At 36.7% G+C, this 17,423-nt stretch overlaps 1 protein-coding gene across 1 annotated transcript in view; it reads left to right on the top strand.

Annotated features, from left to right (window-relative positions):
• Positions 1–291: 291 nt before the first annotated feature.
• LOC131144186 (uncharacterized) overlaps positions 292–17,423 on the top strand; it is a 61,590-nt gene continuing 44,458 nt past the window's right edge. Inside the window, exons 1-2 of the mRNA XM_058092649.1 lie at positions 292–695; positions 817–974. Coding sequence (XP_057948632.1) covers positions 612–695; positions 817–974 — 242 coding nt within the window. The 5' untranslated portion in view covers positions 292–611. The remainder of the gene's footprint in view (positions 696–816; positions 975–17,423) is intronic.

The following is a 17,423-nucleotide window of genomic DNA, read 5'->3' as shown; positions in this document are numbered from 1 at the left end:
TCATTGCAAGTTCAAATCTAAATTGGTCTCTAGTGACACCAAAAAAATAAAAACATGAATGTCTTAATTTCATTAAAAAAAAAATCACAGTGAGAAATAGTGCCCACAGTTTATGAATGACAATTTATTAGGGTACGAATAATTATTAAAAATTAAAATTTTATGATAAAAATTTTAAATTTTAATTTCAGAAGAATGTTGGAACCGTGTGAACTGATTATTCCTTATTATTTATCGAAGATATTGAAAAGAATATTTTATAAGTAGTTGGAAGTATTAAAGGAAAATGGAAAAGAAGGAAAATAGGCTATTTACCGAAATTTTTTTGAATGTTTTAAAATCACAATGTTTATGAGTACCGATTTGACTTAATGGAGTCTATTTCTTTTTCTTTTTTAATGGTCGCTCTTAATTAGTTTATTTTTTTAAAATTCCTTGTTCAAAAAGTAAACTTGACATGTTGACTTGTAGATCAGGAATGGTGTGTGAGCACTGCTCAAGGGCAGACAAGGCGATCGTGATCACTCATTTTTTTTTTCATATTAACCCCGTTTTGTGTCTCCACCACGTTTGTTCGCAGAACTCGCCACTGGAGATCTGAAGCGAACGACATGGGCAATTCTAAATCAGGTGGCGAAGAAGATTTATCATCAGCAAAAGCAGTGTTACTTGGAGCTCTGGCTCCTGGTGTCAACGTCCGTTCATTTTCTCAGCTTAGTCAACTATTCTCTATTTTCTCTTCTAATTAAGATTGGTATGATCGTTTCTTCCAAATCTTCTGAACAAGTTTGTGATCTTTTGTTGTTTGGATTAAAGGGTCCGACGTGGAATGCCCTGAAAGCAGCGTTTTTGATGCTGGGTTTGTGCCTCGTTGCTCTGTTGGTCATAGCATTCTGTTCTAGTGACTCTGGATTGATCCTTCACGTTACTTTTCTCGTATTAATCACAGCGACCCTGTTCTTGCTTCTTAGCAGGTATTCTCAATTTTTGTGGAACACATATTTTTTGATTTGATCGTGTATATTGGCGTCTTATTCTGCCTGCGGTTCTGAAATAATTTGTTATTGATTGATTGAATTGTAAGATGGATGTTTAATTTGGGACTTTGTTTCGCTTACTATTGGCCAAGTTACATTGTATTGATCTTCCTTTCTGTCCATCGTAATGCTATTCAGCTGTCATGGGGCTAAGAAGAAAGTTTCCAACAGGATGCCTCATACTTACTGACCGATGAAATTTGTGTCTCGAGTACTAGCTTCAAGTCATGCAGGCCTTCTTTTTGGCCAACTTCTTGTGAGATTGGGCATCTAATAAGAATTTTTGTATTGCTTAGTCAAGACCAATGTCAAAATAGCCCGTAACATTTAAGTGGAAACTATCTATGGAAGTTCAGAATCTGCCTCTCACTTGTTTCTTCATTGCTCATTATCTTGGATGATTTGCAACTTTCTTTGTGGATTATTTGGAAAGAGTTGGTTTGTCTGGAGTTGGTAGAGGATTTATTAAGTATCTCTTTTAGAGGTTTTGGAAGGAGTAGAGATGGATCAGCTTCATGGATGTATGGGCTGTTTGCCATCTTGTGGGGCATTTGGTTGGAAAGGAAGGCTCATATTTTCACAGAGAAAAAAAGATTCCTTTTTCTATGCTTTGGGATAGAACACAGTATTTGGCATAATTGGGGGCGCGTTTGCAGCTGGTTGTTGTGAAGAGCTGTCCTTTTTGGATCTTCAGTGTGATGGGAAGGCAGTTTTGTTTTGATTCTTTTCAGTTTTTTCTTTTTCATCTGTCTCATATAAGGAGGATTTCTTGTGCTCCACTGCTCTTCTCTGTATTTCTCTCTTCGGCAGTAAATTTTCTTCTTTTTCTCAAAAATAATATTTGTGAAGTTGACTATGTGCTGCAGAATGTGAAAGGGTGGAGGAGAATAATATAGGGTAAATCAGACCTCTTGGGACAAAAGTCTTACCCTGTATACGGGGATTGGATTTTTATGTTTCCTATTTGGAGGGATTAGATTTAAAAAGCTTTGCAACCATCCTCTGGACTATTGTCCCGCAAGTAATAGAGAGACTTAACAAAAATGTGATGTGATGACACATCATTAATGTTCTATCCAATGTGGGTGACACATAAGCAAGAAACAATTATTTTAATTGCAACTAAACTTTTTTTGCCCTTTTTATTGGCAGGGACTAAACTTTTCTTTGATTTCAGGATCTAAATTTTTGTTGAAAGAAAAAAAAGAAATCCAATCTCTAAAATAGGAATAGAGCAAAAGTTTAGACTCCTTCTTATCTAATTGCTTCATTAGATCTCCCCTAGATCTTTGTTACATGTGTGGTGACATAGGATTGCAATAATTTTTTGAAATTTATGCCTCCAATAGAAAAAGAAAACATCAATCCACAAAATATAGAAGTATAGTCCCCATTGGTCTAATTTACCCATTATTAATCACTGGTCTGTCAAGTTCATTTGTAAACGTATAATTACATGATCCTCTCAATTTAGTGGAATAACTTAGTTAGTTGTCCAATGCATTTTTATGAAGTACCATTTGCTGCCAAATTTCATGGTCTTAAGTGCCATTTTTATAGTAGATGGAGTGCAGTTGGAGTGGTGAGTGGGATAACCATGTTGCTTAGAACCTTGGAGATGCGTTAGGTCTTAGTTCGATGAATCATAGTGGGGGAAGTGGTTAGGCTTAGAAAGTGGGACCTCAGTGATAGGAAAAAAGCTAAAAAATTGCATACTTGGTTAGTTTTGCTTCTTCCATTAACCATGATAAAGGATTTAGGAATTTGGGGTTCTATTAGTGGGTGTTTTCCTAGTTAAGAGTATATTTTCTATATGTAAAAATGGTTGTCTCTCCCTTTTTAAGATTGTTTTGGGGGGCCAAGTAGTTGTGTGGGATACTGGGGTAGATTTACTTAGAGATTATCTTGTTGAATCTTGTCCTTGAGGGTTTTGAGGAATGATGGTCATGTTGTTCTACAAGCCCACTTCGTTTTCTTTTACTTGTATTTTTTGATGAGTTAGTTAGTCTTTTTGTCTGCATTGGAGGGTGAAGGGGACTTCAATGTTATTCCAAATTGCAGTGATAGGTTGCGAGGGACTAGGTTGACCTAGGAAGTTTGATTCTTTTATGATGTTCTGGGCTTATGGATATTCCTTTAACCAATCTTCATTTTACTCGGGTGGCTCTAGGAGATGGATATGCTTCTTGTATTGATAGATTTTGTTTGGGAGTTTTTTTATTTTTTATTTCTTCTTGAACGTTGTTTAAGAGGTTTCGGTAGGCTTGTTTTTGTCCATTGTTTGATGCTGTTAGATTCCAATACAGTTGAAGGCCTCAGCCTTTCAGATTTGAGAATATCTAATTGATGCACCCTTCTTTTTGGGAGCATGTGAAAATTTAATGGGAAAAGGTCAAGTTAGTCAAAGTTTGTGAAAAATAATTTGAAATTATGGAATAAAGATATTTTTGGTAACAAAAAGATCTGAAAATGAAATATTCTTTTAAATGAAGGCTTGGATAGGTTAAAGGGGAGTGGATTGTTGGGTGTGGAGGATGGAGTTAAAAGTGTTCACCTTGGTAATGATTTGGTGGTGATTCTTTTGAGAGAGGATGCTATCCGGGGACAAAACTTGAGGATAAAATGGCGAAGGGAGATTATAACTCTAGATTGTTTCATAGTGTGGCTAACGGGAGGCAGACAAAAGGACTTGTTGAAGAGTTGGAGTTAGATTTGGGTTGTTTTGTGAGAGATCACAAGCGAATTGGCAAGGTGATTTTGTTCACTTCAAGGACTATAGAAAATATTGATTGTGGGGGGATAAAGCTGTTTGTAAGGGGGTGATGTTTGATACATGTAGGGATGAAGCATGGTTTTACAATTGCCTTTTTTAGGACATCCATAGGTCATTCAAGAGGATAATATATATATATATATATATATATATTTTATTTAATATTCAATTTATAATTTTTTATATTCTTATGAGTTTCATGGTAATGGCGTGGTGGGAAATAGTGTGAATTTTACCTTTATAATCCTTGTTCTTAAGAAGTGGTTCAAAAGAGTAAGAGATTTTAGGCCTATCAGGTTACTGGTCTTTACAAGATTTTAACAAAGGTGTTGTGATGTGGGACAAACAATAGAATTCAAAAATGTAGAGAGAATTAGGGGAAAGAATTAGAAGAAGAGAAGAACATAGCAGAAGAGAAAAGAGAAGGGGGTGTTGGCAGCAGGGACAGAACAGGGAAAGAGAAGGACATAATGGAGGATGGCAGTACAAAACAAAACAGAGACGAGGAAGGAAGAAGAAGAAGAACCTGTGAGTGAGTTAGAGAGAGAGAGAGAGAGGGTGCAATTGTATTATGATTCAAAAAAATAGCTATACAATAACTTACATGTCCTATGCTCATACCTACTACTACTACTAACATAAAAAACCCCCTATGAAACATTAAAGTACACAATACCAAGGAAAGTCACTAAACAATACAAAGAAAATCTTAATACAAATCTACACCTAAAATAGGTGTGCTGAATGGTTGGCTTGATGGATGTAGATGGTCCTCTGTCGTACTCTCCCAACTGAAAGGAACTCTACTTTAGAGAGTGGAACTATAAATATGACTTTAGCAACTCAGTAGCACTATCTTGGATAGCATCCTTAGTAAGCCATGTAGATTTGACTCTAGGCAGCCTCTTTACTGAGCTAAGTATCGACACTCTAAGGAGACATCGCGGACTCATCATCCAAAATAAACTCTATTGCCTTGTGCCTAAGAAATAAAGGGAGGCTGAGGAGTTGCTGACCTTGCATGAGTTCTAGATGGCAAAGAAAGAGGCTTAAAGGTGCCTCAATAAGGTGTCAAATCCTCCACATTGAAAATTGGCTAATGGTCATATGAGTGGCAAATTAGGTAAATGTGTATTAGGTCAAAGTTTCTTAAGGATGGCAAATGGCCATGGCACGACCATGGAGCTTTTTAAATAAATTTCTAGGGTAGCATTTAGGTCTAATGCGAAACATGACACTATTACCTACATTAAAGTCTCTTGCTCTGTGATGCACATTTGCAGCAAGTTTGTAATCTATATTACTCATGGCAAGTTTTCACCTAACCTCAACATGCAACTCATGAATGTGATGAACAAAGGACTCTATTGGCTTTGAATATGGGTACTTAGTGGCGACGAAACAAGATTAATAGGTGCATGGTGTTTGTTACTGAATACACACTCAAAAGGACTCTTATGCATGGACTTGTTCACATAATTATTATAAGAAAACTCAATAGTAGGTTGCTCCAAGTCGCAATTGCTCTGTTTTTCTCCCATAACACACCTAAGTAGGTCACCAAGACTGTGATTCACAAGCTTAGTCTGACCATCAGTTTGGAGGTGGCAAGCAGAAGAAAGCATCAAGTGAGACATACATTTTCCAAAGTGTCTTCCAAAAGTAACTATCAGGCGCTATGGAAGTTGGAAAACCATGCAATTTTCGATGATCTCTTTAAATATCAATTTGGCCACAAAAGATGCAATAGAAGTCTTATTACCTAGGATAAAATGTACCATCTTGGAGAATCCGTCAACAACAATGAATATGGAATCATGTCCCTGGGCTGTTTTGGGGTGCCTAAGAACAAAATCCATACTTAGGTCTCTCCAAGGCATGTATTGTATGGCAATGGAAGAGGGGTTTAAAGACCAGTCTTGTGTATCTTAGATTTGACTAACTGAGAAGTGTGATATTTAGACACTATCCCAGCCACATCCCTCGTCAAGGAAGGTCAATAAAACCTATCCTCAACTAAGGCAATGGTTTTATCCGTCCCTAGATGACCAACCCATTTGGCATGCAATTCCCAACTTAGAGATCTCCAAAAAAGGTATAGGGAATGCATAACCTCGTACCTCTAAATTGGTATTCCTCGTGGATGATGAAATCTAGAAAATCTCTACGATGAACCTCACTTACCTCTTGAAAGATAAGCTTAAAATCAGGACAAGTAGATTGCTCATCCTTTGGAAGATCAAACCCAAAAATCATGGCTCTCATGATATGGAGAACAATTGAGGTCATCAACCACCTTAGTCTCAACACTGAAATGATGCTTAAGAACAAATATGTGCTCGTTGAGGAACTCTACTCAACTAGCATGCTTACACTAAACTTTTTCTGTGAGCTCAGATATTGCACAACAAGGTGGTAAAAAAAGAGTACAAACTCTTGGGGTAACAAGTAATATCTCCAATGTCAAAGGGTTCTCACTACATTATAAAACTCTTTATCATTGGTGCAATATCTATGTCTAGCATTTAAGAGGTTTTCACTCAAAAATGCTATAGGGTGTCCCTCCTGACTCAGAAGCCCACATATACCTACCCTAGTGGTATCCCAAGCCACCTTAAAGACTTTCAAAGTTTGGATGCATAAGTACAAGTGCTTCAGTCATCTTCTTTTTGTCCTCTATAAAAGCTCTACTAGCTGAAGGAGTCCTATGGACATGTGATTTGAGCCCAATGATAAAAGAAAAGATAGAGTCGTTAAGAAGATGGAGAATAAGAAGAATGTGTTTGGAGTTGTCACCAACCAACTTCTATGGCAAGATTAGACACCTATATTCACTTGCAAACATAAACAAACAATGACTCTTAAAGGTTTACTAATTAGAGATCTTGGTAAGGAGGCCCACTTGTGGGTGGGGAAGATGTTAGGCACTTGTTTGCATCCCTTAAAAAAAAAACATAAGGGTTACTGCATTGCAAAAAATCTTTTATCTTATTTTTGAAAAATAATCTCCAAAGTTTTATGAAAATGATTTCCGTGTATTAAAGCAACATTTCCACAAGTCAATAGAAATGAAATGGTTGGTGTCTGGAAATAATTGAATTGGAGGTTGAGTTTTTGCTTTAGGCTCCCTACTTTTGTCCTATGGTTTATGCTTATGATTAAGCAAAACCTCAAGTTTAGGGCCCTTTTTTCTATGGTAAACACATTTTTTGAAAATATAAAAAAGCTTGACCCCTTTTGAAAATCTACTATTGAAATTTTTAGGTGTTTGAAAATTTAGGGTTTCAAAAAATTTGAAGGAATCAATTATTACTTCAATCAAGAACCATGTTAGAAAAAAGAGAGCTTTGAACAAATATTTCATTCAACAAAGGAGATTATTTAATGTAGAAAATAGACGATTGTAACTAAAAATAAGGGTTGCTTGTGGTATCCAAAACCAAATGAAAGAGTACCTCTCTTAAACCCCCTATATGTATCGAATACTATTTCATATGGTCTATGAAAACTTTCATTGTCCCAAGGTTAAAAGTCAAGGCCAAAATGTGAACTTATTGAAAATGACACTGACTCAATTTGAACTACTTATACACAATAGTCAATAACTTCTTCCGCAAAACTTCAATTGAGACCAAAGTACCACTTGTAGAAACTTGAATCATGGGGCTTCAAAATGATAGTTGGTAGGTCACATGGTTCATTCAAATGAATTCAAAACATGAGTCCAAAGTTGAGTTTCAAAATTGTTTTGTCCATGAGAGGTGCAATCCATGATGCATGTTTGGATAAAATTGGCCATAACTTTATTTTGAAGGTCCAATTAATGCATGTCCAAAACCATCAAAAAGTAGACACATATATTTAAAATGTGTCGAAAATTGAAAAGAGTTTTGATCTGAACATTACATGTGAATATATACAACAATCCTAGCATTCCTAAAAAGTAAATTAATAAATCAAATCCCATGATTTATGGGACACCCTAACAGAATAGGAAATCCCATGATTTATGGGACTCACTAACAGAATAGGAAACTTAGCTGTATAGGCCTAATTCTAAGGATACAATCTGTAATTAAAAGAATATCCTAAAATAGCTAACTAATTATACACGGTTTTCCCACACACCCCCTCAAGTTGGTGAAAAGGTATTCTCCATTCCTAGCTTGGAAACAATAGTTTGGAAAACAGAGCTACTCAACCCTTTGGTAAGGACATCAGCAAGTTGACCATGTGTAGACACGTAAGGTGTACAAATCAATCCACTCTCTAACTTTTCTTTGATAAAGTGTCTGTCAACTTCAATGTGCTTCGTTCGGTCATGTTGTATTGGGTTATGAGCTATGCTGATTGCAGATTTGTTGTCACAATAAAGTCTCATAGGGCCATCCCACTTAATCTTCAAATCTTCAAGGATGATCTTCAGCCAAAGTGGTTCACACACACCTTGAGCCATTGCCTGGAATTCAGCCTCTGCACTCGACCGAGCTACCACACTTTGTTTTTTTCTTCTCCATGTCACAAGATTCCTACCGAGAAAGGTGCAATATCATGAGGTTGATTTTCTATCAACAATTGATCCAGCATAATCAATATCAGTGTATGCCTCAAGTACCAATCCTCCGTTTCTTTTGAACATGATACCTTTCCCTAGTGTTCCCTTGAGATATTGTAGTACTCTATGGGCTGCTTGGAAATGAACTTCCTTCGGGCTATTCATAAACTGACTAATCACACTCACTGCATATGCTATATCTGGTTGTGTATGAGACAAATAAATGAGTCTTCTACCAGGCGTTGATACATTTCTCTGTCTACTGCGACATCCTCGTCAGCTTTTCCAAGTTTAAGATTAGAATCCATGGGAGTACTTGCTGGTTTGCATGCTGTCTTGCCAGTTTCCTTCAGAAGATCTGTGACATACTTCTGTTGAGAGATAAAAATTCCCTGCTTAGAGTGAGCAACCTCAATTCCGAGAAAATACTTCAATCTCCCTAACGCTTTAATCTCAAACTCTTTAGCCAAATATTGACTCAAGACCTGTATCTCCTTAGCATCATCTCCTGTCACTATTATGTCATCAACATACACTAGAAGGACTGTAACTCCCCCTGAAGGAGAGTGTTTAATGAACAATGTGTGATCCCCTTGACTTTGTTTGTATCCCATAGCCAACATAACTCTTGCAAATCTCCCAAACCATGCTTGTGGTGATTGCTTAAGGCCATACAGTGCATTTTTCAATTTACACATAGTGCGAGCAGCCAAATTCTTCCCATATCTCGGTAGAACTTGCATATAAATCTCTTCCTCTAGTTCCCCATGTAAGAAAGCATTCTTGACATCAAATTGTTGCAACTCCCAACCATAATTAGCTGCTAGTGATAATAATACTCTAACCGTGTTCATCTTTGTAATAGGAGCAAAGGTCTCTAAATAATCAATCCCATAGGTTTGAGTATACCCCTTGGCTACCAACTGCGCCTTGTATCTCTCAATCGACCCATCTGCGCTATACTTCACCGTATATACCCACTTACAGCCCACCGGTTTCTTTCTTGCCAGTAACTTCACCAACTCCCAAGTCTTGTTCTTTTCCAACGCCTCCATCTCCACATTCATAGCTTGTCTCCATTTTCCATTGGACAAAGCCTCAGATAAGGTGGTAGGAATGGTGATGGTATTTAGGCTTACAAGAAAGGCTCTATGGGATGGTGAAAAATTCTTAAACGACAAAAAATGTGCAAGAGGGTACAATGGTTGCTTTGTGCATTTTCGAGTTCCTTTCCTAATGGCAATTGGAAGGTCCTGGTCATCATTATCAACATGAGATTCAGTTTCATCTTGCAATGGATGGTTAACAATTGTAACCTCATTCAAACAATCTGAGTTGGACTCTTGGACTTGCATTGGTTCAGGAACAGACATCTTCCTTCTTGTGAACACCTTGCCAAATATGGTATTTCTAGGAGCAGAATCGGTCTTTTCTTTGGGTTCATTTGGTGTTTCAGGCACAGGTTCAGAAGAACTCTTAGGTACATGGTTGGAACAAGATGAACAAGGAGGTACAGGTATAGGGTCCAAGGTTTTAGATATAGGAATTGATGGCAAATCAAGCAAAAAATCTTCCTTATCTTCCCTAGTTGAATTCTCCCTTTGAAGATAAGGATTAGTGAAATAAGACTCTTGTTCATTGAACGTAACATCCACCGAGACATAGAATTTCTTTGACAAAGGGTGGTAACACTTATATCCTTTTTGAGTTGAAGAATAGCCCACAAAGACACATTTTAGAGCCCTTAGATCTAATTTCCCCCTGTTGTGACCATGAACATGGACAAATGACACACACCCAAAAATCCTAGGAACAAGGTTGTTTGTTGTGGTTAGGTCTGGGTAGAATGTGGAAAGTATGTCCATAGGACTCTTGAGACCCAAGACTCTTGAAGGCAAACGGTTTATTAGATGAGTGGCTGTCAGAACTGCTTCCCCCAAAAAAACCTTAGACACATTTTTTTTGAAACAACAAAGCTCTGGTTTTTTCATGGAGATGGCCATTTTTCCTCTTTGCTACCCCATTTTGTTGTGGGGTATTGACACAAGATGACTCGTACTATTCATTCTGTATGAAAATATGGGGTAAGAATTTGATTGAAATAGTCCCTGGCATTATCTGACCTAAACCTTTTGATATTGACCCCAAATTGGTTTTTGATCATGGAATAGAAATTTGGGAATACAATACTAACATCAGACTTATGTTTAAGTAGGAAAATCTAGGTAACACGAGTGCAATCGTCAATGAAAGAAACAAACCATCTTGCCCCATGATCATTAGAAATAGTAGATGGACCCCAAATATCACTGTGAATAAACAACAACAAAACCAAGCCTTAGTCCCACTAAGTGGGGTCGTTTATATGAATCCTTTTCCGCCAATTTATGTGATCATCATTGTGAAGAAGATAGAAAGGAATTGAGCTTCTTTTGTAACTAATTGGAAAAGGTACACGCTTGTGTTTAGAAAGTTCACATACCTTACACTGAAAGTTTTCAACATCTAAATCCTTAAACAAGGAAGGAAACATAACTTTAATAACCCTAAATGACGGATGTCCAAGTCGGTAATGATGAAGTAAAATTTTTTCTTTATTGGATAAGACAAGCTCTAACATAAAGGAAGAAGATAATCTATCCTTGGTCATGTGCAATTGACTTCGTGTTTCAAGATAGTAGAGGCTATTCCTTTTCCTGGCACGTCCAATCATCTTCCCCGAATCCTTGTCCTGAAATATACAATTACTACTGTCAAAAATCACATTACAACATAAATCTTGAGTGAGTTTATGTATAGAGACCAGATTTGTGGACAATTTAGGAACATGAAGGACATTTTTCAAAGTTATTGATGGTCTTATTTTCACATCCCCAAAACCAGCTACAGTGGTCAAGGATCCATCTGCTGTGGCTATTTTCCTATTGCTTGGGCATGGAATATAGGTTGAAAAAATATTGGATAAATGGGTCATATGATCGGATGCTCCTGAGTCCATGACCTAGGAGTTGGTAAAGGTTTTATCTGAGACATTTAATCCAATAGAAGATGGAAGCTCACCTGAATATGCCAAAGAACAAGTACCTAGAGATCCTTAAGGTTTTCCAAGACTGTTGATAATTGATCTCAGCCTCTCAATCTCTTCTTGGTTGAAACTATTCAGTTCCTGTGATGTTGATTCACCTTGTGGTCCTGCAGCAATGTGGACTTGTCCATTGTTCCATGGTTGTCCTCCTTTTTGGCCCCATTCTCGGCTTGGAGGCTTTCCATGAAGTTTCCAGCATTTTTCACGGATGTGACGAGACTTCTTGCAGTAAGTGCACCATAATCTGTCACAATTTTGGGTTTTCGGCTGGCTACCTTTTTCTCCTTCAAATGTTGCTCCTCTCTCCATGTTTGTGGCTGATTTATTGTTACCACTAGCCACCATAGCCGAACTATTAGTGATTTGTGGTTCAAGCATCAACCCTCTTCTACTTTCTTCACTTTGGATTATTGCCACTACTTCGTTAAAGCTTGGAATCTCCGGCTTCCCAAGAATTTGTATCCTCACTTGATCAAATTCTAGATTAAGTCCAACTAGAAAATTATACACCCTATCTTGTTCAATAAAGGCCTTTAGAACCGCTGCATCATCGGAGCATTTTGTTTTTATCACCCGGTAGTGATCCAATTCCTGCCACAAGGATTTCAGTTGATTTGCATATTCAGTGACTGTTTTATTCCCTTGTTTTGCAGCCATAGTTTTTACCTTGACCTTGTACACTTGTGCCGCATCATTAGCTTTGGAATAGGTTTGCTGAATCACATCCTAGATGTCCTTTGCAGTAGCCAAAAACATGCATGTGTTACTTATTTCTGGAATCATGGAATTTCTCAACCACGCCATGATCAAAGAGTCTTCTTCATCCCATGCTTCAAACTTAGGATCCCTTGGTTTAGGACCTGTACTCGTGCGATGGCTAATCTTTCCCTTGCCTTTCAACACTGTGCAAATGAGTTGAGACCACTTAAGGTAGTTCTTTCCATCTAACCTGTAGGAGGCATATTCTGCAATTCTCTTGCTTGTTGGGGTCGGATTACCTCTTCTGATTGGGCTGTAGTAGAGTCTCCACGATTTCTGACATCTTGAAGGCTTGAACAATCAGCTAATCAATGATGATGTCAGTCGGAAGCAGAAATGATGATGACAACTGGGCAAAAGTGAAACCCACAGAAGAGAAAAATTGGCAATGAAGGCAAATAGAAGTTTTTAAGGCTTTGACGAAACAAGCCTTGTTTGGCAGAAACAGAGGTGCACGAGCTCAAAAAATAGAGTAGAAGAGAGGTTTGCAAAGACGGGAAGAAACTAGCAATGAAGGCTAGAAATATCAGCAATGAAGGCTGAAAAAAAAATTGAAACCCTAAGGAGTCTAATTTGGCTCTGATACCATGTCGAAAATTGAGAAGAGTTATGTATTGATCTAAACATTACATGTGAATATATACAACAATCCTAGTATTCCTAAAAAGTAAATTAATAAATCAAATCCCATGATTTATGGGACACCCTAACAGAATAGGAAATCCCATGATTTATGCGACACCTTAACAGAATAGGAAACTTAGCTGTATAGGCCTAATTCTAAGGATACAATCTGTTATTAAAAGAATATCCTAAAATAACTAACTAATTATACAGGTTTTCCCACAAAATGATATACTATTTGTTAGATAACTCAAAACGGTAAGAAAATGAGAGGTGGTCAAAGTCTGGTCAAACTGGAAGGTTGTCAAGTACTCACACTATGTGCACCTTTTGGTTGGGAAGTGAGAATAATTTCCCCTACAAAGTGAGTCCAAGTTTACGAAAAGAACCCTAAAAAATATAGCTTCAATGCCTTCAAAACGACACATCATGGATCTCAAAAAACTCAAATGAATGAACCCAATGCAAGACAATAGAGTGATATGATCAAAATACCATTTTTTTGTAACAAATTAGCTTGCCCCTTAAAGATGGTCTTTCAATTACTTCACTTTATAGCTTGATTTTTTTTTTAGCAATTTTTTTTATGAGTATTTTTCATTAACAGTGATAATCTTTAAGATCAAGAGATAAGGAGAAAAGTCTAAGAGAGGACCCAACAAGTGAAAGGAGGAAAAAATAAAAAGTGGAGAAGAAGAAGCAAATGGTATCCCTTTAATATTATCTTTTCTTATTTTAGTTTTAAAAAAAAATTTTTTTTTTATTGAGAATTGATACTATCCCTTCAATTTTCTCTTTGCTTATTTTTTTCTTTTTATTTTTAAATTTATTTATTTTAAATTTTTTGAGAATTGTTTTCTTAGTGTGGAAAATGAGATTGAAAAGAGTGGAAGAGTGAGAACTTCAAGTATGAAGAAATTTTCCTTCCCCCACTCAATCTTTGTCACACTTTCCTTCTTTCTTTCACTTCTCTCACTTTCTTGTATGGAAAAATGATACTCTTGCTCATGGAAATGGGATTGGAAAAGGTGGGAGAGTGAGAAACTCAAATATGAAGTTCTTCCCCCACACAATCTTTCTCATGCTTTTCTCTCTTCTATTTTTTTTTTTTTTTTTTTCTGACATCCGCACACTTTCTATTTTTTTTTTTTCTCTTGCTATTTGGGAGAGTGAGGGGGTTGTAGGGAGTGAAGTTAGAGAGAAGAATGGGGGAGAAATAGTGGGAGAGTGCTCTTCTAAAAGCATGCCCCAAATAGTTCTATTTTTAGCCAAAAAGATAAGAGAGAAAGGGGGGCAAAAATGACTTTTCATTTTTTAAATAATAATTTATCCTAACAAAAAAGAGGTAAATAACTGAAACAAGTTGGGGTTATAACGTAAATTGAACGAGGAATTTGGGAAAAATATAAAAAAAATCCAAAAAAATAAAAATATTAAAATGTGCATGAATGGTCAAGTGCATGGGGTCCACTCTCTTAGTCGTGGGAGTGGGCTCCACTTTCTCTAGCCATTTTTCCTATTTTTTTTAGGGATTTATGATATTTTTTTATTTCCTTTTTTTTTAGGTATATGGTCTTATCAAATGCTTCTAATCAAAAAGTAAATTCTTGAATTTGACTTTGTGATGGCAAATAATAATAATAATATTTTTTAACATGATTTTTTATTTTTTCTATTTTTTTTTCATTTTCTTTTATTTTTTTAAAATTTTTAATTTTTAATTTTTTTTTTTTCATTTTCACTTGTTTAACTACTTAAGAAGGGGAGCTTATGTTGTAAAGTTGTCATTGTGTGACCGGTCACGAGTTCGAGGTGTGGAAACAACTTTTTGCAAGAATGTAAGGTAAGGTTGCGTACTATAGACCCATTGTGGTTCACCCCTTCCCCAGACTCTGTATATGCAGGAGCTTTGTGCATCGAGCTTCTCTTTTTTTACTTATTTAATGACTTGAAATTAGTATAAAAAATTTAAAACATATAAAAAATGAATTTCCTAAAATAAATTGCTCAATGATTCATATCCCACCCTTGATTTAAGAAAAAATCATAAAATGTCATGATATGTGCAATATAAATATTGAAATCCCTCTAATTTCTCAAAAGTGGAGAAAAATATAAAAATGATAAAAATTTGTTTTTTTGCCACCTGAAAAATTTGAAGCTCCATATAATTGAATATTACCCCTAAGTAAATAATTTTAGCCTCTCAAATCAAAATCTGGTCATCTCATCTCTTCTATAAAATTTTTCAAAAAATAAAAAAAGGGTTGAAAAATTGACTTTTGACCAGAAAAATTCTAAAAATTGTAGGATTTTAATCTCAAACTTGAAAAACATTTTTCCACCATAAAGAAAATATGTTGACTCACAAAATCTTTGTATTCAATCATCCAATAAGCAATACGTGGCACCTTAAGATTGGTTGATTCAGAAGTTTAACTTTATTGGCTTTTTAAAGCCAAATTTCGATTAAATAAACATTTTTTGTAGTCGTCTTTGACTTCCCCCCCCCCCCCCCCTTTTTTCTTGGATGGCTTTGCCTCTCTAACTTTTGAATTGCTCCTGTTGTCAACTTTTCATGAAGTTCGGGTCGAAATGGGGTGCCAATAGGTCCAATGAAACATTGCTTTCTTCGAATACTCTGTGTTGGAAGCCATAATTGTGCCAAAATGCCTTACGAATAACCTATAGAAAATAGCGAAGCCTTGAAAACTATGAACTTAAGTAATAGTCCCAGGATTAGGCCACTTCTAATAGCTTTAACTTTATCTAGATCAGTGGTTGTTCCTTGTGTGGAGACCACAAAACCAAGAAAGAGCACACTAGATTGTAAGAAGTTGCATTTCTTGAGGCTAACAAATAACTTCACTTCCCTCAAAGTGATGAGGACCTCATGAAGATGCATATCATGCATTAGGGTACTTTATTGTAGAACAATGTCTCATCGAAATAGACCACTTGGAACTTTTTTATGAATGGCTATAGAAGATGTGTCTTAACCCTCTTAAATAGGTTTAGGCCACTCTCATGGCTCTAACTTTATCTAGATCAGTGGTTGTTCCCTGTCCGGAGACCACAAAACCAAGAAAGAGCACACTAGAGTGTAAGAAGTTGCATTTCTTAAGGTTAGCAAATAACTACACTTCCCTCAAAGTGAAAAAGACCTTATGAAGATGTATCCAGCTATTTTATGGTAGATTAGTGTATCATCGAAATAGATCACTTGGAACTTTTGTATGAATGGCTACAAAACATGTTTAGCCCTCGTAGAATGGTGGGAGCATTGGAGAGTCCAAAAGGAATGACCAACCATTCAAACAAACCATCCTGGGTCTAAAAGGTTGTTTTCCACTCATATCCTGATCTAGTTCTAATTTGATGATACCCATTGCGTAGATCAATCTTGTAGTACCAATTAGAGCCAGGTAGCATATCAAGCATATCCTCAAGTCTAGGGTTAGGGAACGTATACATGATGGTGATTTTGTTGATGGCTTTACTATCCACCCACATCCTCTAAGATCCATCCTTTTTTCGGAGTTAGAAGAGCTAGTATTGCACAAGGACTGAGGCTGTGTCTCACAAAGCCCTTGTCAAGAAGTTCTCCTACTTGACTATTCAATTCAGCGCGCTCTTTTGGATTCATTCTATAATGTGGAAAATTAAGTAAATTGTGAACCTCGAATGAAATCTATGGCATGCTGAATGTCTTGCATAGGTGGTAGCTCACTAGGTAACTCACTCTGTACAATTTCAAAGAACTCAACTAACAACTCTCTTGCCACATGTGGATACTCACATGAAAACTCTTGATCCTCAAAAGGAACTTCTCAAGAGGTGATTGCTAAAATACAACTTGTTTTGTAAGCTCTCTCATTCAAAAGCCCTATGATCTAGCAAGTGAATGCCTCTTTGAACAGGGACTTGAAGTTCTATCTTGTTCCTTAACTTAGGATCCTTGAGAGTGGGCTTGGTAGGGGTCAAGGTGATCTTCTTATCTTTGTGCCTAAACAAACAAGTTTCTTCCTACCATGATTGGTTACGTCATGGTCAAATAACCATGGTCGCCCTAATAGGAAACGAGCCATGACCATTGAGAGTGCATCACAATAAACCCTATTTTTATAATTTCCCATTTTGATGGGTACAAGACACCTTTTTGTAACTAGTAGATTTGTCTTGTTTACCCAACTTACCAGGATGAGGGTGTGGCTCTGTTTTAAGGTTCAATCTTCCTAGAGTAGCTTTGGAGATCATGTTTATGCTACTACCCCATCAATAACATTACATATCTTATCTCCATGACGAATGAAAGTGTGGAAAATAGTGGTCCATTTCCACTTCTCGGATAGGACACACCTAACCACACTAACATGGCAGTCATCCTCAAAAATCATCATCAAGCTCACCCTTATCTCCTGAGTACTCAATGACATTTATAACTTGAGCCTCACAATCATGAAAGTCATTAGTTCACGTTTTAAGGCGAAGGCTCATTGAGGACAGCAAGCAACAATGTTACCTCTAGCATGGCAACATCGATACTCAGCACAAATGAGGTACTAGCCTGAGGAAATACTAGACCCGCTA

This window comes from Malania oleifera, chromosome 12, assembly GCF_029873635.1.
Source record: "Malania oleifera isolate guangnan ecotype guangnan chromosome 12, ASM2987363v1, whole genome shotgun sequence".
In the NCBI taxonomy this organism is placed as follows: domain Eukaryota; kingdom Viridiplantae; phylum Streptophyta; class Magnoliopsida; order Santalales; family Ximeniaceae; genus Malania; species Malania oleifera.
The sequence above is the reverse complement of the archived record's forward strand: the minus strand, read 5'-3'. Positions and strand labels throughout refer to the sequence as shown.